This window comes from Chiloscyllium plagiosum, unplaced genomic scaffold (genome assembly GCF_037043375.1).
Source record: "Chiloscyllium plagiosum isolate Xiang-an unplaced genomic scaffold, Cpla_swu_hap1 HiC_scaffold_28, whole genome shotgun sequence".
In the NCBI taxonomy this organism is placed as follows: Eukaryota; Metazoa; Chordata; class Chondrichthyes; order Orectolobiformes; family Hemiscylliidae; genus Chiloscyllium; species Chiloscyllium plagiosum.
In genome coordinates this window covers 43,665,604-43,689,474 of record NW_028270166.1, presented here as the reverse complement: position 1 = coordinate 43,689,474, position 23,871 = coordinate 43,665,604, and the positions used below count along the sequence as shown (strand labels likewise).

Below are 23,871 nucleotides of genomic sequence, written 5' to 3'. Positions count from 1 at the left end.
TTACCAGAGGTCAACATAGCTGACCTTCTACAAACACCTAAGCATTAGATTAGATTAGATTCCCTACAGAATGGAAACAGGCCCTTTGGCCCAACAACTCCAACCTACCCTCCGCAGAGTTACCCACCCAGACCCATTCCCCTACCCTATATGTACCCCTGACTGATGCACCGAACACTATGGGCAGTTTAGCATGACCAATTCACCTGACCTGCACATTTTTGGATTGTGGGAGGAAACCGGAGCACCCAGAGGAAACCCACACAGAATGTGCAAGCTCTGAGGCGGGAATCAAACCAGAGTCCCTGATGCTGAGAGACAGCAGTGCTAACCCACCGTGCCACCCCAAAGTCACTAGTTCGTGAGTCAAGAAGCCCAGTTTGAGATTTTAGCAGAAATCACACTCCGTAAACTTGTGCTCTTCCAGAACTCTGCTGATTGTATCCTATCTTGCATCACCTTTTTACCTGTTATTTGGGCTAGCTGACTTCCCTGACCCTACGCCTCCAATTTAAAATTCTTGCCTTTGCATTTAAATCCCTGCATGTTCCTGCTTCCCCCATCCTTTTAACCTCCTCCAGCCCTATAATACTCACAAATGTAGGAACATACAAATACAAGTATCGAGTCTGTGCTGACCTTGTACTGATCATCTTGGGACTGTAACCTTTAATGACCTTGTCTAACAAAGGTGTGCCAATCTCACTTTTGAAACTTTAAATTGACACAGCTTCAGTTGTTTCTCTCTTGGATTGAAAGTTCCAGATTTTCACGATCTGCTCAGTGAAGAAGTTTCCAGTATAAAATTAGAGCTAGATTGTTTAAGAATTGGGATAATGTCCCCTTGTTCTGGACTTCCACATCAAAGAAATTGGCTTCTCTCCATCTAACCTCTGAAATCTTTTAATCATCTTAAATCAAATTATAAAATCCTTTAAGAGAATATACCCCTAATATATTCAATAGTTTCACAATCCTTTTAGCTGCAGTACAATCTTAACAAATCTGTGCTGCAGTGTACCCCCCTACAAAATGAGTCCATGTATCCTGCCTGAAGTACAGAATTGGTGGTGTATAACTACAGCTCTATACATCTGTAAAAGATCAGCCTCCCTACTGTCATCTAGTTTTTGAAATAAAAACAAATGCTTCATTAGCCATTATTACTTTTGTACTTCTGGGCTAGTTTTCAGTGAGTTCTTTACATGGACCTCTGAATTACAACATCAGTGTGAATCGGCCACTGATCTCTCTGGATATCCACTATATAGCTCTTGAAATTACCTTTCAAACTGTTCAAAATTATATCACTTACCCAACTTGTTATCTCCAATTGTTCTGATTACTCCAAAGTGTGCAAAATATACAAAATGATGGTACAATGTTTTTGTTGTATTCAGATCTTCCTCTTGTGAACAGGAACTGTACTCTAACGAGTAAAGATGAATCTGCCTTAATTGATAACTTGTTTCCCAGCCACAAGAAGTGCAGTTTTTGAAGTCGATCTCCCAGATCATACTGGTTCCTCTTTTGGGACCCCTCCAACAGTGTTCATCCCATCACCCTACCCTTCCTAGAGCCTAAAACTGTTGGACCCTAGTATAAGTGCATCTGAGCCTATTGTTAGGGTGGCAATGCAGCCTGAAGTCCACTCTGTCAGCAAACCATTTCATTAAAGCTTTATCTACTCGGCTCACTCTACCATCCTTGTCAATTGCCAAGTAGCAGATAATTTTAAAAAAGACATGAGATTCAGACAGTAATTCATTGAATGCTCTATTCAGAGTTCAGAATGCCTTTGAGGTTTTTAAAAGTCAGCAAATCATTTTCTCGGTGACAATTATAATGTTCATTTTGAACATGGTCAGTAATTTATTTCCAGTTAACAAAAAGCATTATGGGTAAATTCCAATACTTTGAAATGAACAAAAATACCAAAAGAACTGCAGATGCTAGAAATTAGAAACAAAATAGAAATTGCTGGTCTGGCAGCATCTGTGGAGAGATCAGAGTTAATGTTACGGGTCCAGTGACCCCCCCTTCAGAACAGTTAACTTTGAATTCTGAACACAGATGCTGCTGGACCAGCTGAGGCTCTTTGAAATGAGCATCTTTGCCTCCTGTTGTATTGTATTCTATTTTTGCAGCAGCTCTAAATAATTGTAAAATAAGGTTTCAAGTGCTCCTGCACTTGAACGCAACTTAATTGCTTTGCTTTCTTTCACATTTTATCAAAGATCCTATTTGGTAGTTGAAAAAGATGTAAGGATAAAAGTGAAAAGTCATTGAAAAGGATGAAAGTGCAACGTTCATTCACTGATTAATGCTCTGTTAACTGATCCCATCCAGACCTGATGTTTAAATCCTACAACCTTTACAGGCCAAAACTTGTCAGATTTTTCTCATGGATGTTGGTTGTGGTACTCTATACAGTGTACAGTTGAATATCTAGCCCATTATCTCTGAGTAGATTTCTCACAAGGCCAAGATCACTTAAGTACAAAAAAAAAGTCTTGTGTAGGATCTCTCATTAACATGTTTATCTTTCTAGGAAGAATAAACAGAATAAGGAGGTCGATGGACGTCAGTTGGCCTTTTGGGCAGTGAAGCACAGAATAAACCAGTAAATTTGTCCGATGCCTGCAACAGGTTCATTTTGGCCTTTGAATTCACTTACTAATTGGTGTTGAATTTCTGATAATTTTGATCTAAGGCCCACAGTAAAATTAGATCTGGATTAAACCTACTCTAATGTAGATCCATTTACAGCAAACACATTGGGATGACAGCTCCCCCAATGGTCTCTGAGTTTAAGGGTAATGCAAGAGGTCAATGGAGTGCATGCAAATCTACTTTAATCAAAGGCACTAATTCAACTGATGGTGTTCTTCAGTAATAAATCTCCACACCTTTTTGAAATCGAACTTCAAATATGTCAGTTCAAAATAATTTCTTTCATGTGTTCACAAGCTATGTTTTTCCAGCTACTAGTTTGATAATTTGATATTTTGTTTTGTAGTTCAGTTGGTAGCAGTATTTGTTCTGAAGATGATTCTAGATTCTGGCATGGTAGCTATGTGGTGAGCACAACTGTCTCTCAGTACTAGGACCTAGGTTCAATTCCAGCCTCCGGCGACTCTGTGGAGTTTGCACATTGTCCCCAAATTTGTATGGGTTTCCTCCCACAATCCAAAGATGTGCAGATAAGGTGAATTGGCTATGCTAAATTGCTTTTACCTCTATGCTAAATTGCCCATTGTGTTCAGGATTGTGTACGTTAGGTGCATTAGTCAGTGGTAAATGCAGAGTAATAGGGTAAGGGAATGGGTGTGGGTGGGTTACTCTTTTGGGGCATCAATGTGGACCAAATGGCCTGTTTCCACACTGTAGGGATTCTATGATTCAAGTTCAATTCCAGGACCTCAGTGCACAAATCTAGGTATGCTCCAGTGCATTACAGGAAGAGCACTAAAATTGTCTCAGGGTGGTGTCCTTTTAATAAATATCAACTAAAGGCCCTCAGCTGGAGGGAAAAGATCTTATGATGCTGTTTCAAAGAACACCTGGGAAGTTATCCCAACATCCTGACTAATGTTTTTTCCTTGACCAACACCACAGTATCTAGTCATTATCATATTGTAGTTTGAAAGAGAGCTATTTGGCACAGCTTTTCTGCATACTTCCTGCATTATCACACCGACTATTATTTCAAGTCTTTCATTGGCTGTAAATGCTTTTGAGATTTTGTGTGATTAGGCATTGTGTGTGAATCCTTTTCTCTAAGTTGTTACCAGATCCAGTACAGAGATCTTAGATCATGTTCTCTTTAGAATTTTTAATGTCACAGTATTTATGATTTAGTTAAAAATCACACAACACCAGGTTATAGTCCAACAGGTTTATTTGGAAGTACTAGCTTTCGGAGCACTGCTTCGTCAGGTAGCTAGTGGGGCAGGATCATCAGACGCAAGATTATAGTGTCATGCAACTGATATGATTTATTGAACAAACCTAGATTGCTGTGAAGTCTTTTATCTTTTAGAATGGATTGCAGGTTTTGATTCATTAATATAGTAGTAGCCCAGAACTACTTTCAAGTCGCATTCCCAAGATAACTTGAAGTTTTATAAAACAAAAGTGACATCTCAGCTCATACAATGCATTAAAGGTGTGAGGTTAGAGTCTGGTTTGACCTTGCTGCTTATTTTATTTCATCTCTTGTAAGTTAATATACATTCATCATCGCCATAATACAGTTGTAGAACTGTGGTTCTTAAAACCTTGCCAGTAATTATTTACTTCATAAATACTAATTGCCATTATGTTTATCAAAAAAGTAAAACAAATGTTTGTACGATTTTTAAAAAAGCAAAAGATTTAAAAAGTTGTTAAAATTAATACTACATAATTCAAATCTTAAAATGAGTAAAAACACTTTACCCAGAAAATTCTTTCAAGAGGAAAACATGTTTGTGCGCATTATCCCTATTGAGCAAGTGTCATTTCCTGTATCTTGTCACTGCCTGCAATGGTGAGATAACATGGTTTCATGTTATATCGTATTAAGAGTGGTCTCTAAGTAAGTTGAAGTTTTAGAGTCATGGAGGGTTGATACTGAAAGAATAAAAAGCCATATAAAATCATAAAAAATCAGAATGAAGGAGACCATTTGGCCCATCGTGTCTCTGCCAACTGAAAAAGAACAATCCAGTTTAATCCCACTTCTCAGCTCTTGGTTCTCAGCACTATGTGCATATACAATTTCATTTTTAATCATTATGTATTTCATTTTTTAAGCATGCTGGATTTTTTAATGCATTTAAATTTAGAACATGGTTTCGCAAACTACATTGTACAACTTACAAATTTAAGTAATCAGTAGTATTCAAGTCTCTGAATAATTCAAGGTTGAAATAAATTAATATTCTTTTACTGCTGTCCATGACTGAGCAAGAGGCTGAAAGGAGCAGTTTCAGCTCCTGACAACTTTGAAGGTTCAACTTAGTCAAAGAAGTGACAGGCTTTTCCCACTATCAAGCAAACGACTGAACAGACCAAATAGTCCTGGGCTAGATTAAGTCATGAAGTTCACGATACTGCAGAACCACCTACCTTATCTGCAACATGACTTGATTCAGGAGAGTGTGAATAGGATAAGGGGAAAAGTTCAGAATAAGGTTGGAATGTATGCTTGTGGAGCACATGTCCACCATCTCTTAATTTAGAGGATCCTTGTTTCTGCTCAGACCTTTTGAGGAGTTTTTTTTTTGTTTTTGTTTTTAGAGCTAACCTAGAAGCCCTGCAAAAGAAGTTGGAGGAGCTTGAGCTTGATGAGCAGCAGAAAAAGAGACTTGAAGCCTTTCTTACCCAGAAAGCCAAAGTAGGGGAACTGAAAGATGACGATTTTGATAAAATATGTGAGCTGGGTGCTGGCAACGGTGGTGTTGTTACCAAAGTGCGTCATAAGCCATCAGGACTTATTATGGCAAGAAAGGTAAGTATATATTAGTCAAATTTGGAGTTGGCTGACCTGTTCCTTTTGTTGTAGCAAATACCCTAGTATTTAGCAACTTTGCTTCTCCTCAGAATTGGCTTTTCTTGGAAAGTCCAAGTTGGCTTTGACTGTATATAGAGTCCAAGAAAATTCTAAATCAATTCAGAAAATTAGCCTTTAAGTGGACATGTAGCATCCAAGAATCAGAAATTAATTTGTCTTACATATTTTGTGGAAAAGATAATATAGAAGCCAGGTACATTGGAGTCAAATTAATAATAAATCATAAAATTCACAGCTGGAATCATTGAGCAGTTTAAGGATTGTGATAAATTATCGTCATTCCAGAATGATGTCACTTCTTCTGAAGAAGTGCCATTGGATTCAAACCATTAACCCTGTTTAGCACTTTTAGGTTTTATTTCAGATCTGCAGCATTTGCAGGATTTTGCTTTTATTCAAGATGCTGTCTGCCCTCTTAGCTGGGTATAAAAGATCCCATGGTACTATTGCAAAGAGGAAGAGAGATAATTATCCCTGGTATTCTGAGCAATGTTTATCCTGAAAAAAATCAGATAAACAAATTACTTTGTCATTGTCAGTCATATGTGTGAAGGTTTGCTGTAAGCACATTGGCGACCACAATTCCCACATTGCAATGTGACTACACCTCAGAAGTACATACTTGATTGAGGGTCTGGGGTAGTCATACAAAGTGCTTCAAGAATGCAAGCTTATCTTTTTCAGCTAATTGGGAAATATGGATATCGCTGGAGGAATTGGCTTAGGACAGATGCTGTGTTTAATGATTTGAGGTAGTTTAATGGCTTTTACTGCTGGCTGCTGTTTTCATAGTTTAATTTATTCCCTCGCAGTCGCACAGTGAGTTTTTAGTGTCTCCTTTCTAGTTGAAAATGTGAATATTAAAAGAATTGGCAAAAGTAAACTTCAAAGGCAACTGCAAGACATGCTTCTACAATTGTGTCAGTGGACTTTAAAGGCCTGATCAAGTACTCAATTAACTTTGAATTAAATGAAGGTTGTTTGGCCAGCTAGTATCATAGCATGTGTGGAAAAATAAAAGGAAAACTGTCTCTATGTAAAATCTGTGTTTAAAAACTAGGTAGTTTAATTCATACCTTCCATCATTAATTTGTATGCTGAACCCGATTTAAGGCAATGTGTGAAATTCTGTACCCCACCTGAGTGAATTATTGTAGATGTCTGTTAGGTGCACTGATAGAACTACAATATATTCTAAGAATTCTATTTTTTCATTTTTGTTGGAGTTGTAAAATCCTACATAATTCAAAGTGAAAGACATCATAACTAGGTTTTCCTTTTTTAAAAGTAGCAAGTTCAAATAGATTCTTTGTTGATGACTAACTCCAAGATTTTGCTCCTCTTTCTCCAGCTGATTCATTTAGAAATAAAGCCTGCTATACGCAATCAAATCATCCGAGAACTCCAAGTATTACATGAGTGTAATTCACCGTACATTGTAGGCTTCTATGGAGCGTTTTACAGCGATGGGGAAATCAGTATATGCATGGAACACATGGTGCGTATTATGACTTTCTCTAATGGGTCTCAGTACTGCCCTGGCCGTGGATCATTCAGTATATGTTACAGATTTAGCTGTTATAAAGCCTTTGCAGCCATGTGTCAGTCATTTGGGGTATCTGATTGGAGAAAAATGTATCTAATTCGCTTGTATATATTTTTTTGAAAAGAGTTTTTGAAGTTCTGTTAAAATTTCAGTGTGAATCTAAGTGTGAAGTATGCATTGTTTTTAAAAAGTGTGCCTAATTCTTGCATGAAAATCACCTAGAAGATGTGCTCGTCTACATTGTGACTGTTCAATCTGTAACAGTTTTATTTTTCACCAATTCTAATTCTCTTGAGCAAAGCTATTTTCCTCCAAACACAAAAGTAATGAAACTGCATTCATCCGATACAATTTATCAAACACAGCCTACTTTCTAAAGGTTTTTTTTCCCTAACTTGGCCTGCTAATGCTTTATATATAAAAATGCAGTTAATATGTGCCATTCCAGCAACTCATTGGGCAGTTGTGATCACGTGGCTGTCAATAATTATGCTCCTTAGCTGTTCTACATTAACAGTATTGCTGACTGATAAGCACTTAACGGTTTTCTTCTATGTTTGATAATTAAAACTCCAGATATGTGCCAGTAAAAGTAAAACAAAAAGAAGTAGTTTTTTTTTTTAATTCATTCATAGGATGTGGCATACTGGCTGGATCAACAATTATTGTCTATTTCTAACTGCCCTGCTGAAAGTGGTGTTGAACTGCTTTCTTGCTCCACTGTCCACTGCAGTCCATTTGATATAGGAAGACACCAATGTTCTGTTAGGGAGTTCCAGCATTTTGACCCAGGCAGACTGAAGGAGCAACAATATATTTCCAACTTGGGATGGTAAGGGTTTGAAGGGGATCTTGCAGGTGGTGATCCCATGTGTTTGCTGCCTTTGTTCTCTACATGAATGTTCATGTTTTTAGAAGGCGCTGTCTAAGGAGCGTTGGTATATTTTTGTACTTCATTTTGTAGATGGCACACACTCCTCTGAGTGGTGGTGGAGAGAGTGAATATTTTTGGTTATGTGCAGTCAAGTGGGCTGCTCTGACCTGGACAGTATCGAGCTGCTTAAGTTGTCGAAGCTGCAGTTATCCAAGCAATTGGAGAATCTTCCATCCTGAATTGTGCCTTGTAAATAGTGGGTAGGCTTTGGGATGTTGGGAGAAGAGTTCAATTCCTAGCTGCTGACCGGATCTTGTAGCTACCATATTTATATGGCTGATCCATTTCATTTTATTGACAATGGTAAACCCCGTGATGTTAATATTGAGCAGTTCAATATGGTAATGCCTTTTGAATGTCAAGAAACAATGGTTAGATTCTCTCTTGTTGGAGGTGGTCATTGCTCGGCACTTGTGTGGTGCAAATGTTACCTACTATGTATTAATCCCCAAAACTGGATTTTGTCCAAGTTTGCTGCCTTTGGACATTGACTGTCTCCAGTGTCTAAGGAGTCACAAATGGTGCTACAATGAGCAGTCATCAGTGAACATCCCCACTTCCTCCTCATAATGGAGGGAAGGTCATTGATGAAGCAGCTGAAGAAGTTTAAGTCCAGGTGGATGGTAGTCAGACAGTCAGTCAGTTTTCCAGAGTTACAGATATCACTTGTGGATGTGGAACTCTGTGCTCATGAGCGTTGTCTCTGGTCAAACTGACTCGCATGAGGTTCATTTTAGTCATTGTTTGCTATTGTTGTAAGAATTCTGTTTGTCTTGCCCTCCGGTGAATATTTAAAAAGGGATTGGGAGCTGAGGTCAATGGCAATGTGAAATGGAGGAGCTATTGAGGTTGGGGAGGGATGCAAAGATTTCTGCAATTCCTTTTTATAGTTAAGTTATTTGGCAAGATTTCTTTCTAACTTAGAGATCAACCGAACTTTCATTAGACTTCCTTGAATTTGATTGCACTTAAAATTGTGAAGGGCCAATTTGAAGGGATAGTATTTGAAGGGATAGTATTCAGATCTGTAACAGTTGAGAGAAGCAGCCCATCTACTGGAATATAACATTTATGTGTATATTTTATGTATAAAGCATTTAGATTAGATTAGATTACTTGCAGTGTGGAAACACCAGTCCACACCGACCCTCCAATGAGCAACCCACCCATACCCCTACTTTTATCCCTTTAACCTAACACTACGGGCAATTTAGCACGGCCAATTCACCTGACCCGCACATCTTTGTGTCATCCAGGGCCTCCGGAAACCGGAGCACCCAGAGGAAACCCACGCAGACACGGGGAGAATGTGCAAACTCCACACAGTCAGTCGCCTGAGTCGGGAATTGAACCTGGGTCTCTGGCGCTGTGAGGCAGCAGTGCTAACCACTGTGCCACCGTGCCGCCCACTACTGACACTAGGTTTGCAGAACTTGAATATTGCTGAAAAGTGGGGCATGTTGCTAAACATCTTGCACTCATCAAAGACATGAATATCAAAATTCAAACAAACACCAATTGTACCGCAGGAGAAAAATTTGGTTCACAAACTGAAAACTCCCCATGTTTCCAGTTAACTCTTGGCAAAATCTCAACCAATCAGAGTCAGCTCTCTGCTTCTTCTTTTCTCGCATGATAAATTGTTGTGATTATTTGAAATATTGGCATTCTTGTGTTCGTCCTAATGAAAAATGGAAAGATTTGACACCTGTCTGTCTCCAGCAATATCATGTATTTGTCTGTGGAGCCATACAGGAATAAATTAGTTTAATTTTGTTTTTCCTGCATCCTGTCCTGAAGTCACTAACTTCTAATGTAAATTCTATAGAAGGAAAGGCCTTTTTTAGTTCATCAATCTTATGCCATCCAGAATCCAGGTTTTTTTTCTCTTCCTTCCTCCATCTTTGCATTCCATCTCTCTCATCCATACGATCAAGTATAGTTTAAAAATTGCTCAAGTTCTCTTAAGAGTTATCCTGTGCTTTTTTTTTTATATGCACACCTGAATTTGTTGTCCAGAGCTGATTATCAGGACCGTACAACCATGTCTTATCAACTTCCACCTCCACATAAGGACACTAAGGTTAATTACACTGGTGATCATACCATCTAACTCAGCACAAACTTGGAGGTGAATCATTGTGCAGGTAAATGCATCCTGCACTGTCATCCAGGGCCTACCTGCATCCTTTTCCACTCTACATGGTTAAACAAACAGCTAGTTTTTCATGTACTGCATCTGATCTCCAGTATGGAGGGCAGATATTTGCCCACCAGAAGAGGAATGGAGAAAGCTGTATAATCAAGTTTATTTTTAGTGGAGCTTTTCTGTGCTCCCTCATTGCTTTCCTCTGCTTGATGAAAAGCAAGGACAAATATGGAAGGAACAACACTAATGCCAGTCTCTGCCAACATTCCAGTATTGGGAAGCTGCAGACTAGATGTCCATAAGAATGTGAAGCATTAAATTTGCAGATGGTTTCACAATGAAACAGAGACAGACCAAATTGCCACTGGTTGACATCTATTTGATCCTAGCGAGTGTAATCATCTTAGTGTGTACAACAGGGCTGCTTGTAAGTATATCTTTGTAACATTGTAGCAACAGTCTGCATTAGAGAAGCTTGTGTTAAGTGAAAACCTTTGTTAATTTTTGGTATGTTGTACTGCAATTATCTCTGGAGCGTGCTCTGTATTTCTATTGAGTATTACTTGCCCGTAATACAAGACCACGGGGTGGCACGGTGGCTCAGTGGTTAGCACTGCTGCCTCAGGGTCCCAGGTTCGATTCCAGCCTCGGGCAGCTGTCCGTGTGGAGTTTACACATCCATCCTATGTCTGTGCGGGTTTCCTCCGGGTGCTCTGGTTTCCTCCCACAGTCCAAAAATGTGCAGGTCAGGTGAATTGGCCGTGCTAAATTGCCCATAGTGTTAGGTGCATCAGTCAGAGGGTTGGTGTGAACTGGTTGGGCCGAAGGGCCTGTTTCCACACTGTAGGAAATCTAATCTAACCAGCATCAGTATTTTCAATGTTATTTGCTTCATCTGCACTTTGTTTTTGTGAGTTTTGCTCCATAGATCTCAAATATATAATCCAATTCATTTGTTTTTTTTTGCAAAAGCTTGATTTGCAGTGAAATCTGATGCTCAAGAAGAGAAACTTGAGGTTTGGAACTTAAAAATACTTTCACTTCCAAGATGAATAATGGAGCAGTGCATGAAACAAATGTAGCATCATATGTGAACATTCTTGTCAGCTTATTATCCAAGCAAGTTCCTGGTGTATAAAATACAAAGTAACTGATTCACTCCAAGAATAATATCAGGACAAGGTAACAGATTTGCCATTTGCACAAAATGCGACCCCATGCATGCTGTGCATTCCAGTCATCACTTTATGGAGCTGACAGTATTTCAGTTTGTTAGTACCTCAAAATCAAAATTTATCATACTTTGTCCCCCACTTTAATTGGAACTTGACATGACTCTAATTCATTGGAGGGCAGGGCAAATAGCCAATAAAGCTAATTACCAGACGATAATTCTCCAATTATTTTATATGAATTGCAGCAGTAATTGCCTAGGGTAATAGTTGTAGAATCTATGGGATAAGAAGGAGGCCCTTCAGCCCATCACATACATACCAGTTAAAAGCCACTGAACCATTATAATTCCATTTCCAACACTTGGCCCCGGCCTTGTATGCCTTGGCATTGCAAGTGCACCTCTAAAGTGGTACGGTGGCTGGTACTGTTGCCTCACAGCACCAGGGTCCCAGGTTCAATTCTAGTCTCGGGTGACTGTCTATGTGGAGTTTACACATTCTCCCCATGTCTGCGTGGGTTTCCTCTGGGTGTTCCGGTTTCCTCCCACAATCCAAAAATGTGCAGGTCTGATGAATTGGCCATGCTAAATTGCCCATAGTGTTAGGTGCATTAGTCAGAGGGAAATGGGTCTGGGTGGGTTTCTCTCCGGAGGGTCAGTGTGAACGTGTTGTGTCAAAATGGCCTGTTTCCACACTGTAGGGAATCTGATCTAAAAAAAATACTATTAAAGTATTGTGAGGGTTTCTTCCTCTGCCACCCTTACACGCAGTGCGTTCAAGATTCCGAGCTGCTTCTAGGTGAAAAATATTTTTTTCTCACCATTTCCTCTAAACCTTCTGCCACTTACTTTAAATGTATGCCCCTAGTCATTGATCCATCCATCAAGGGGAAAGTACCTTCCTCTGTAACCTATAAATGCCCCTATAATTTTATACTTCCTAGTCATGTCCCCTCTCAATCTTCTCTGCTCCTCGGATAACAACCCCAATCTGTCCAATCTCTCTTCATAACTAAAACTCACCAGCTCAGGCAACATCCTGATACATTCCTCTGTACTCTCTTCACTGTTAACACATCCTTCCTATAATGTGCATTCCAGAGCTGTAACCTAACCAACATTTTATACAGTTCCACCATTACTTAGCTGCTTTCAAAATCTTTGCCTTGACTAATAAATGGAAGTATACCATATGCCTTGGTAACCACTTTATCCATCTGTCCTGATACCTTAAGGGACAGCTGTATATGCATACCAAGATACTTTTGATTCTCAGTGCTTCACAGGGGTCCTATTGCTCATCATCTATTCCCTGCTTTGTTTGTCCTACTCAACTGCATCACCTCATTTATCCAGATTGAATTCCAACTGTCACTGATCAGTCTACTTGACCAGCCCACCTATATCTTCCTGTAATCTCAGGCTGTCTTCCTCAGTATTTACCACCCCACCAATTTTTATATCATTTGCAAACTTACTGACGAACCCTGCCACATTCAAATCTAAGTTATTTACACAAACTGTGTAAATGCCCCATTGTCCTGTGGGGTCCCACTGGACACAGTTGGAAAAACTGCTCTCAGTCATCACCCTCTACGTCCTGTCAATCAGCTGATTGTGGATCCAATTTTCTTGTGTTGGGCTGTGCCCACCCAGATAAGTGGGAAATATTCCATCACACTCCAGATTTGTGCCATGTAGATAGCGGACAAGCTTTGGGGAGTCAAGTGGTGAGTTACTCAACACATTATTGAGCCTCTGACCTGCTTTGTAGTCACTGTATTTATGTGGCAAGTTGGGTCAATGGTAATCCCCAAGGAAGTTAAGAGTTGGGAATTCAGAGATGGTGACACTATTGAATTTTAAAGAATGGTGGTTAGATTGCGCACAATAAGAAACAGTTTTGGGCTCCATATCTAAAGAAAGATGTGCTGGCGTTGGAGGGAATTCAGGAAAGGTTTATAAGATTGATCCTGGGGATGATGGACTTGATTTATAAGGCACAGTCGAGGACTCTGGGTCTGTATTTGATGAAGTTTGGAATGATTGGGGGGGTTGATCTCTCTGAAACTTTCAAAATACTGAGAGGCCTGAATAGATTGAATGTAGATGATGTTTCCACTACTAGGACAGACTAGGGTCCAAGAGAACAGGCTCAGAGTGAAGAAGTGACAATTTAGAACTGAGATGAGGAGGAATTTCTTCAGGTGATGATTGTGGAACTCATTGCCAAAGAAGACTGTGGAGACTAAGCCATTGAGTGTATTTAAGACAGACATGGAAAAGTTCTTGATTAGTAAGGGGATCAAGGGTTGTGGGGAGAAGACAGAAAAATGGGGTTGAAAAACCGGTCAGCCATGATCAAATGGCAGAGCAGACTTGATAGGCTAAATGGCCTTGTTCTGCACCTATATCTTAGGGTCTTGTGTGTATATATCTTATGGTTTTACTGGAGATTGGCATTAGTGTGGCGTGAATGTTACTTGCCACTTTTCAGTCCAAACCTGAATATTGTTCAGATCTTGCTGCCTTTGAACATGGACTGTTTCAAAATCTGAGGAGTTGCAAATATTCCCACTTCTGACCTTATGATGGAGGGAGGGTCATCGATGAAGCAGCTGAAGATTGTTGGGCATAGGTTACCACTCTGTTGAACTCCTGCATTGATATCCTGTAGCTGAGGTGACTGACCCAACATCCACAGCCATCTTCCTGTATAAAAGGTGTGAATACAATCAGCTGAGAGTTTGCACCCGATTCCAGTTTTATTAGGGTTCCTTGATGCCACATTCATTCAAATACAGGACATACCTGGGCAATTTTCCACCATTGTCAGGGAGATGCCAGTGTTCCAACTGTTGGAACAGGTTGGCTAGGTGTGTGGCATGTTCTGGAGCACAGGTCTTCAGTACTATTGCTGGAATGTGTCATGGTTATCTTTGCAGTGCCTCCAACTGTTTCCTGATGTCATATGAAGTGAATTGAATTGGCGGAAGACTGGTACGTGATACTGGGGAACACTGAAGGAGGCCAAGTTGGATCATCCACTTGGCACTTCTGGCTGAAGATTGCTACGATTGCTTCAGCCTTACCTTTTGCACTGATGTACTGACCTCTTCTATGATTGAGGATGGAAATATTTGTGGAGCCAGTGCCTCTAGTGAGTTGTTTAATTGTCTACTACCATTCACAACTCAATGTGGCAAGACTTGCAAATCCTTAGATCTGATCAGTTTGATTGTGGAATCATTTAGCTCTGAATATCTTTTGCTACTTATGCTGTTTGGCATGCAAGTAATCCTGTTTGGCTTCAAGAGGTTGACTCTTCATCTTCAGGTATGTCTAGTGCTGCTCCTGAGTATGCCGTACTACACTCTTCATTGAACCATGGTTGATCCCCAGGCTTGATGGTAATGGGTGGATATCCTGGACCATGAGGTAGCAGATTTTGCTGGAGTACAATTCAGCTGAGTTTGATTTTAGCTTCAGGCGATTGTCTGTGTTTGTACATTCTCCCCGTGTCTGTGTGGGTTTCGTCTGGGTGCTCCAGTTCTTCCCCCCCCCTCCCCCCGCAGTCAAAGATGTGTAGATTAGGGTAATTGGTCATACTAAACTGCCCACTGCGTTCAGGGATGTGTATGTTAAGTGCATTAGTCAGGGGTGAGTGTAGAGTAATGGGGTAGGGAAATGCATCTGGGTGGCTTACTCTTCAGAGAGTCAGTGGGGACTTGTTGGGCTGAATGGCCTGTTTCTGCACTGTGGGGATTCTTAAGAATTTTTTTGGAATTCTGTTTTTGTGTTCTGCCCTTGATGTTATGTTCAATTCTAAGCTATTTCCCTACCTGGAACTGTATACATCTATAGCATAACAACAGACTAATTGGTCATTACCAGCATTCAGACATCAAACAGGCTACATCCTATTCTAATGATCTCTTCGCACCTTATTCTGTCTCCTTGTATTTCTTTTCCCTCGAGTATGCATCAAGCTTTCTCTTAAATAAACCAATGTGACCTGTTACAACCACCTCATTTAGCAGCAAATTATTAACAACTAAATTCCATAACTATCTGATGTATGGGTTGGAAAATTTGACTTTTATTTTATTCAAGTAGAATTTTAAAAAATACTATAAATTAAACATCAGTTGCTGCAGAATTTCTTTGTTTGTTGGTCTTTGAATTTATTCCATAGTACCAGACGTGGGTGAGAATCAAAACAAAGGTGGCACATGCAAAACTGCCAGTACTTCACTTTCTTCAGAAATTCTAAGGTCATGCATAATCTTGTTCATTTGAAAGCTTTTATTCTTTTTCTAGGAATCTAGATGATGTATGGCTAAAGGCTCCTCAGTTGTAGGCATCACATCTGACCCAAACCCTGTCTTCGCTCAGTGTTCATACATGCAACGCGTTCTCATCAGGGTCTTCTGCGTAGTGGTGGACAGTGAAGATCTTGGCTTGTGCTTCTCACTAGACATTGAGAGTCTGGCAAAGAGTAGCACTTCTGTCATTTACCTGGTTATACTTGGCTAATTTAGCATGGATCTGTAATTATCCTGGTCTTTGTGAATCATTTTTCAAGCTGTGAAAAGCTGTGCTTTACGGATTTTTAACTTTGAAACTAAATATGTTTCTAAGGTCTCAAAAGGGTCATTTGTTTCGTGTAAGTTGTGACTGCGAAACAGATCTGAAGATAGTGACCATATTGATCTTGAAGGAATTTAGTCCAAGATGACACTTACAGGAACATAGCAACACGATCCCTGAATTCTCAAGATCGGGCTAGAATAGCTGAAGACTTGTGTTATGTATATCTCTTGATCAACTGGAATATTTAATCAAACAATATACTCCTGATTCCAAAAGGTGCCAATTTGCTGTACATGCAACAATTTATTATATTAGGGAATGCTATCAGTGCTTCATAACTGGAATAAATAGCTGACCAGGGAAGAAAATTAGAGAATTTTGTCAAAAATACAGGTACCGAAAAGTTAGTTAAGCATTGGAGGGAGACTTCCAAATATTATATGCCAAAACTAAAAGTCCTAACCCAACCTGCAAGTGATTTTAATACAGAAAGGTTGTAAAGCATTAGCTATTTTGCTGAGTATCTCATTTCCCAATGATTGGAGTTGAAGGATGGACAAATTGATGCTCTGCCAAGCCGATTCAGACAATAGTGCTTTCCAGTTAAATTTGTCCTTGTTTAGTTCTTAGGAGCAGAGTAGACAAGACCTCTGAAGTACTTTTAGGAAGTTTGTGTTGCTTAATTGATGCATTTTGCTTATTTAAAGACCTGAGGCTTGATTCGGCCTTTTTCTAAAGAAAAGTTTTTTTTAACCAAAACAACTTGAAGCCTGAGCCTACCTAAAGTATGTGACAAAAAATCTGAAGAAAACTGTTTTGGTTAAACTTGTGCTACTACTCTTTAAAAATGGGCTAAATACAATGCCAAGAATTAAGCCTGTGAGACAGCCATATCTTTACATGGCTAGTATTTTGAGAAATATAACTTGATACATATGCAACATGTATTTATTTTGCATTTCTATTGCAACTTCAGAGTGGTTGTCACATGTTATTTACAGGAAATTAGGGATTGGGTGAGATTCTAACTTCTGGATATAATTGCTCCAGTCCCTCTATTTCCCATTTGGCAACTCCTCTTTAGCTCCAGCTATCAAACCTGACTTCTGGATCTTAACTGACTAACACTAGCTCTTACACTTGATGGCATGATGGCTCAATAGTCAGCAGTGCTGCATCATAGGTGCCAAGGACCCAGGTTCAACTCCAGCCTCAGGTGACTGTGTGCAGTTTACATGTTCTCCCCATGTCCTCTTGGGTTTTCACTGGCTGCTCTAGGTTTCTTCCACAGACTAAAGATGTATTAGGTTAGGTGGATTGGTTGTGTTAATTTGCCACATAGTGTCCAGGGATATGCGGGCTAGTTGCATTTGCCATGTAAAATGCAGGGTGAATAGTCCTGGTCTTTTGCCCAGGGCAGGGGAGTCCAAAACTAGAGGGCAAAGGTTTAAGGTGAGAAGGGAAAGATTTAAAAGGTACCTAATTGGCAACTTTTTCACACAGAGGGGGTGCATGTATGGAATGAGCTGCCAAAAAGTAATGGGATTCTCTTTGGAGGGATGGTGCTGATTTGGTGGGCCATATGGCTTCTATCTGCACTGTAGGTTATAGTTTTGTCTTTCCTTTTATAAATCCTTAAATTCTGTGGCATTGGACTACTTCCTTTCCTTTCACCTGGGGTTAGGACTTTTAGTTTTGGCATGTAATATTTGGAAGTCTCCCTCCAATGCTTAACTATCTTTTCGGTACCTGTATTTTTGACAAAATTCTCTAATTTTCTTCCCTGGTCAGCTATTTATTCCAGTTATGAAGCACTGATAGCATTCCCTAATATAATAAATTGTTGCGTGTACAGCAAATTGGCACCTTTTGGAATCAGGAGTATATTGTTTGATTAAATATTCCAGTTGATCAAGAGATATACATAACACAAGTCTTCAGCTATTCTAGCCCGATCTTGAGAATTCAGGGATCGTGTTGCTATGTTCCTGTAACCCAGTAACAATCTATCACTAAGGACAGAATTCTGTTCAAGTTGTCATTTGCGCATGAAATGAGACCTGCCAAATATCTGTGGAAAACTATATCCCGCTCTGTCATATATCTCTGAGAATGAGTTCTAGGTAGCACATTCTAAAGGAGCTATAAGACGATAGAGCTTAATAGAACAAAGATGATAAGTATAGCCATTTGTGTGGTGTGGTTCAAAGCCACAGCTCATGGAATAGTCAAGGACAGAAGCTTTGTCATGAAATCACTAATTAGAATACAAAACTCACAACAACAAGTGGTAGTAATTATCCAGCTTCTTCCTCAAGCAAGTCTAGGCTAAGTACATGAGGACGAAAGAAATAGAGGGTTATGACAGAGTCAGATTTGAGAATAGAAGAAGACTTGGAGCCATGGCATAAATACTATACATTTTTAAACACACTACTGATTTGGACAGTACTTCACTGCACATAACTGAGTAATTCAGGTAAGCAAGATCCTGGTCCCCCTGTAATTTATTCTAGGACTTCACCTGGTCAGAGTTCCCAGGGCTTGAGAGAATAAATATCATTCCAGATTCCTGCTGCTTGTTTCTATCCTGTGCTTCTTGCCTAGAAAGTGCATTTCTGTGGATGCCAAATAAGGATGGATTTGGCTTGGTGGCAATCCTTTCCGTCCCAATACCAACCCACCCACCCAAGTTTTTAGTACTCTTTATTGTATTCTGTTGGTACTTATTGTGTGAATTCCCCAATTATCAGAGCATATCTGATGAGTGAGCACTTGAGGAGACATGAGCCAAAACCTTCAGGAGATTACTAGGAAGACGAGCAGCAAGGGGATGTCTGCAAAGAATTTTCTTAATGTTTTTTTAAAACATGTTATCAGCATCTCTTGTGCTGCATTTAAGTAATTTATGCAAATACTATTTGATAGTGCAGATAATATGCATGAAGAAAGTATATGAGAACTGCTTTCTGACCAAATATTAACTGGTGAGAGACTTTTCTTTGTAAGAGTTTAGGCTAAATCAGTTAGATAATTTAAAAATGTGTTTGCAGTAACCTTGTTTCTGTTCTTCACTCCTTGAGTTCTTTGATATTTGATCTGCAAGAAAGTCATTCTTGATCCCACATAACGTTCTTTGTTTTGAAAAATCAGATATAATACAGTGATAGCACTGCCTGCGAAATTGTTACATTTTGAAATGTTAGATCGATGTTGTCTTTATCACATGAGAATGCGTTTCTACTTTGCTGCATGACACGTTTGAGTTTTCTTTACTTCACCAGAAGTCTCCTACAGCCTGTTGTGATTCATAGGGTAAGGGGTTGGTGGGAATCTATCCACCTTGTTGACATTTTTTCAAGAAGAACAATCTCACTTTTTCAAGGCCAGTTCACTATTAGCAAATCAAAAGTACTGTGGGAATTTCCCTGGGAGAATTGTAATAATGTTTTGGATACTTCTTGGGGTTAGCTTACTGTTGCTATGTTGCTACTCTCCTGACCATATTTCATTGCAGCCGTATCTGCTTTAAGCTGCTTCATTGGTTGTAAAGTGGTTTAAGTAGTCCCAAGGTCATGACATATATCCGTAATGTGTAAGGATCTGGCTGTGTCAATAACCTCAGTTTAGGTACTCTTGTTTTTTCAATTGAAAGCAGAAAATGTTGCTGTGTATTGATACGTTGCGCTAAGATAAAATTGGGAATTGACATTTGGCACAGTGAAGCAGATATTTCTAAATTCTCCCTTTTGACTGTCAATTTGTAAACCACTAGAGGGTGCACTTTGTATATTTAAAAAGCAGCAGCATGTTGGAAATTTTGAAAACTTAAAAAAAAATACAAAATCTACAACCTTCTAGATTACTTAACTCAAGTTAAAAGAGCTTTGTCGAGACCAGAACTTAGTCTTGTGTTCTAGATGACCTTGCACTTTAAGGTAAATGTTAGGGGCTGATGGTAGCTTGCAAGATCCAATTGATGTTGGAACTTTCAGACAAGGAATGGAGTGGGAAACAACAGTGTTCCCGGACCCTGTTTTCGATAGCTTTCTGTGATACAGACTTAAAATTTTGTGTACTTATATGCACTCACTAGGACAAGGTTGATAACAACCAAAAGCCTGGTGTCGACTCTTGGCTACCACACATGAGCCAAGAAAATTTAGGATAAGTACTGGAAGACTTCTATTTTGTGATGTTAGGCATGACCTTAGGAAAAGAGTAGATAATGCAAATAAAATTGCTGCCTCATAGTGTGAAACCTGTTCTTATTTTAATTCAATGTTTATAAATTAGTTTCCCCATTATTTATTAAATGTGTTGCACATGTTTAAGGAGCATAAATTTTCATTTTTTGCTATGTCTATTTAATGTCTACATTACAGTATCATGTTTCAATGGTTTATTTGCCTGAAATGAATTTAAATGATTTTTTTTAGTTTGAAGCAGTGTGTGCTATTTGTAAACTGCTGAAGAGTTGCAATGGCATAGTCTTCTGGGTCTTTGTTACCTGTTGTACAAATGTATCTGCCTGATTGACTGACAGAATTTTAATTATTAGATTGGCCTCCTTGAGCCAGTAAGGCAACTGAAGGACCAAAGCTATCCACTGCTTTATTCAAGCCAGTTGTACTGTGATAGTAGAGCTGTTTAGTTTTGTAGCCAAATGTAATGACCATTTGCGCAGTCAGTTGTCTGGTATTTTTGTCAGTTCTGCAGTATTTAAGGCTGGACAAAAGAACTTGCATCTAAATCATCTCAATCAGTATAGTTTTTCACAAAATTATTCAAGTTCTCCCTGTTGTTTTTAGGATGGTGGCTCTCTAGACCAAGTCCTGAAGGAAGCTGGTAGAATTCCAGAGGAAATCCTGGGAAAAGTCAGCATAGCGGTATGTGTAATAAATGCAGAATTAGACATGTAATATGAATGCATACCCAATCTGAAAACAAAAATTGAATGTTCCATGATATCTAGTTCTAATCTATAACTTGCCTTTCTATTCTCTTGCAAAAATACTTTTCTTAACTTTCAGAAATTGCAATTATTAAGGACGGTAATAGATGAGCATCCAGACTATATCCGGCCACCTCTGAGCGTGATGAGTTACTGCTTATCCTTCTGCAAACAGTTTAATCCCAGTTCTATTCTTCATCACTTTTTAAATCAATTACAACATGGCTGAAAGGTTAAAGTTTCTTCTTATTGTTTTCCCTCCCCACCCAGATGAAGACCTGCCTGCACTTGAAGATGATGAGATTGGAGTTTTCTTATTGTAAAAAATCTCATTTTTGCCTTGCCCCTATCTACAAAATATCCATATGTAAATAAGCTCCACCTTACCTAGGATATAGGGTTAAGTGAGATGGGTTTACCCCAATATTGCCCTAATAAAAACGATGCCCAGTATGATCCTAGGTCAGCTGGATTACAACGTTTTCAGTTTGACCTGAATTAGTGGTCTCAGTAGGGCCACTGCATGTTCTCATGTCTCGAGATGAGGAACGGAGAATAGAGTTCTCCAGAATTCGTACTTCTAACCAAAGATTGCAGGAAACGTTCAAGCTTGTGCATACTGTATGGTGATCAGATGTACTGTTATTGTTCCCTTACAATCAAATAGCTTGCCAACACTGAAGCATACATTAAGAATCACTTAATGTTAGAGACAAGTATGTTAAGGCTGTACTGTAGCAATGTTACATTTTTTTTTGGTTCACCTGTAGCCTGGCAAAATTCCCTCATAGCTTATTGCAATCTTACTTCACAACTCCGTTTGAATGCTTAAATTCTTAGTCAGTTTTCTCAATTTCCAAACCAAGTTGAATATGTTGCAAGTTGGAATCTAGTGTGAAGTGTTAAATCACCATGAAATAACTACCTTTAATTTTAGATTTTGTTGTTAGTTTATGCCAGAGGAAGGCAAATATCACTTTATACTAGCAAAACCTGACTATTTGAGCAATAGATAATGCCAAGATTGTAATTGAAAAGAAAAACAAGGGGGAGTGCAGGAATGTGAACAGCAATTTGAGTTAGTTTCTTTGCTAAGTTCCAACTTCTTTAAGTTATTTGTCTGCTTTGTCAGCCTCCTCTCCAACTGAGGGGGATAAATACATGGCCTACTTATGACTTCCATCACTTGAAGCTGGCAGCCAGGAGGCACCAGGGATTACCTAGACAGAGTTCCTTTTAAACATTCCCCCTGCAAATAGCTATTTCAGTCCCTGGTAATTTGCAAGCTGAGCAAACAGCATTTGATCCAGCATGAGTAACCATTCTGTTTACACTCAGTGTCACCATGCTGGCTACATTTTCAATCATAATGTCTAGCGTAGTTTTTAAAAACATCATTCAACATATATATTTGGTATCTTCTACAGCTTTACAAGATTTTTTATAGTTTATTATATGTTGGGTGCCTGATGTTGAATGTCACCTTACCCTCTGTGCAAACCTCAGTACTTTGACTACGGTACCTGAAGTTCACAGCTTCTGATTGTAAAGGGGATAAATGGAAATCTCAAAATAGCATTTTTTAGAAGGTGAATTAACTAACTGAATATTTTAAATCAACTTGTCACGACATACTTCTGGAGCAGGTGGGTCTTGAACTCTGGGTACACACAATCCTACTGCACCACAAGAGCCCCCAATAATTGACTATTCTGGGCACTGATCCTCCTTTTTTCTTATTGGAACTGGAAGTTCCTTTTGTTTTCTTCTATGACAGTAATGTTTCAATCGTTGAAATTTCTAATTTAGGATGTGTGTCTCTTTTATGTAAAATTGGAAAACATTTCCATTGTGATAAAATAAATAACCTGTGAAATACAGAATAGACACAATGACCTGAACTGGTGTACATTCCTGTATGTATGAATTGATTCCCCAAGGTTTGTAGGTAAACAATCGCATAGCACTTCATACAGGGGTATTGGGAACATAACTTGTAATTTAACGTTTTCATTTTAGGAAAGTAACTCCAGAATGTTAACTTCAAGATGCAGCTATTATGAAACTTATTGTTTGTGAACAAATAATTACTTATAGAAAATACCAACAGTGAATAATGAATATAATTGTGTTAGCTGACTTAAATATTTAAATAAAATAAATGTTCCCAGTTCCCAAACTTTATTGTTGATGGGCCTCTTTTATCACCTGACTACCAAGAACAAAATTGATGAGCCATGTCCAGCAATGAAGATATGGATAATCAAAGTGGAAATTATAAAGAAATTAAGGCTTTTTGTTTTAGTTCTCACTCTTATAAAATAAGACATGCATTGCCTAGCATCAGCAACTTACACTTGTGAAACACTTTGGGGGTTTTGCTGCTACATAATTGTAATCAGTCAAAATTTCTTGCTAAAAGCAAAATATTATGTCACTGTTAGGTTAATCTGTGGGATGAAAATCTAAATGTGCATAAATTAGTGTTCATTGTACATTTTTAATTCCCCTTGTTTTTCAGGTCCTGAGGGGTTTGGCCTATTTGAGAGAGAAGCATCAAATCATGCATAGAGGTGAGAAGATAATAAAACGAAATGCATTACCTTCATTTGTATGTTTATTTGTGGTAACTTGTCTTTGAACTCGAACACACAGACTATATAGGAATTCACAGTTATACAGTACCTCTAGAAATTGTATATTCTAAATGTTGTCTTTGTTCCTTGTGATTCACTAAATAAAACACACAACAATATGATAACTATAGCTTTCAGTGATTTCAACAATGCCAACTTTGCCTTTCGGATGGGCATATTAGATGTTTATATTTTGTTAGAAAAGGAAAACTCTGTTTAATGCAGCTTAAAAGATACAGGAGGCAGAAATACTGAAGTACAAGAAAATGAGTCTGAAGACTTGTTGAAGAAAACAAAGTGTTTGACAGGTGAAGCTCTGGAGAATGGG

The 23,871-nt window shown here is 38.9% G+C and overlaps 1 protein-coding gene across 1 annotated transcript in view; it reads left to right on the top strand.

Annotated features, from left to right (window-relative positions):
* map2k2a (mitogen-activated protein kinase kinase 2a) overlaps positions 1–23,871 on the top strand; it is a 77,135-nt gene that overhangs the window by 18,995 nt on the left and 34,269 nt on the right. The window contains exons 2-5 of the mRNA XM_043720879.2: positions 5,284–5,494; positions 6,909–7,055; positions 20,765–20,842; positions 23,429–23,480. Of these exons, the coding sequence (XP_043576814.1) occupies positions 5,284–5,494; positions 6,909–7,055; positions 20,765–20,842; positions 23,429–23,480 (488 nt within the window). The remainder of the gene's footprint in view (positions 1–5,283; positions 5,495–6,908; positions 7,056–20,764; positions 20,843–23,428; positions 23,481–23,871) is intronic.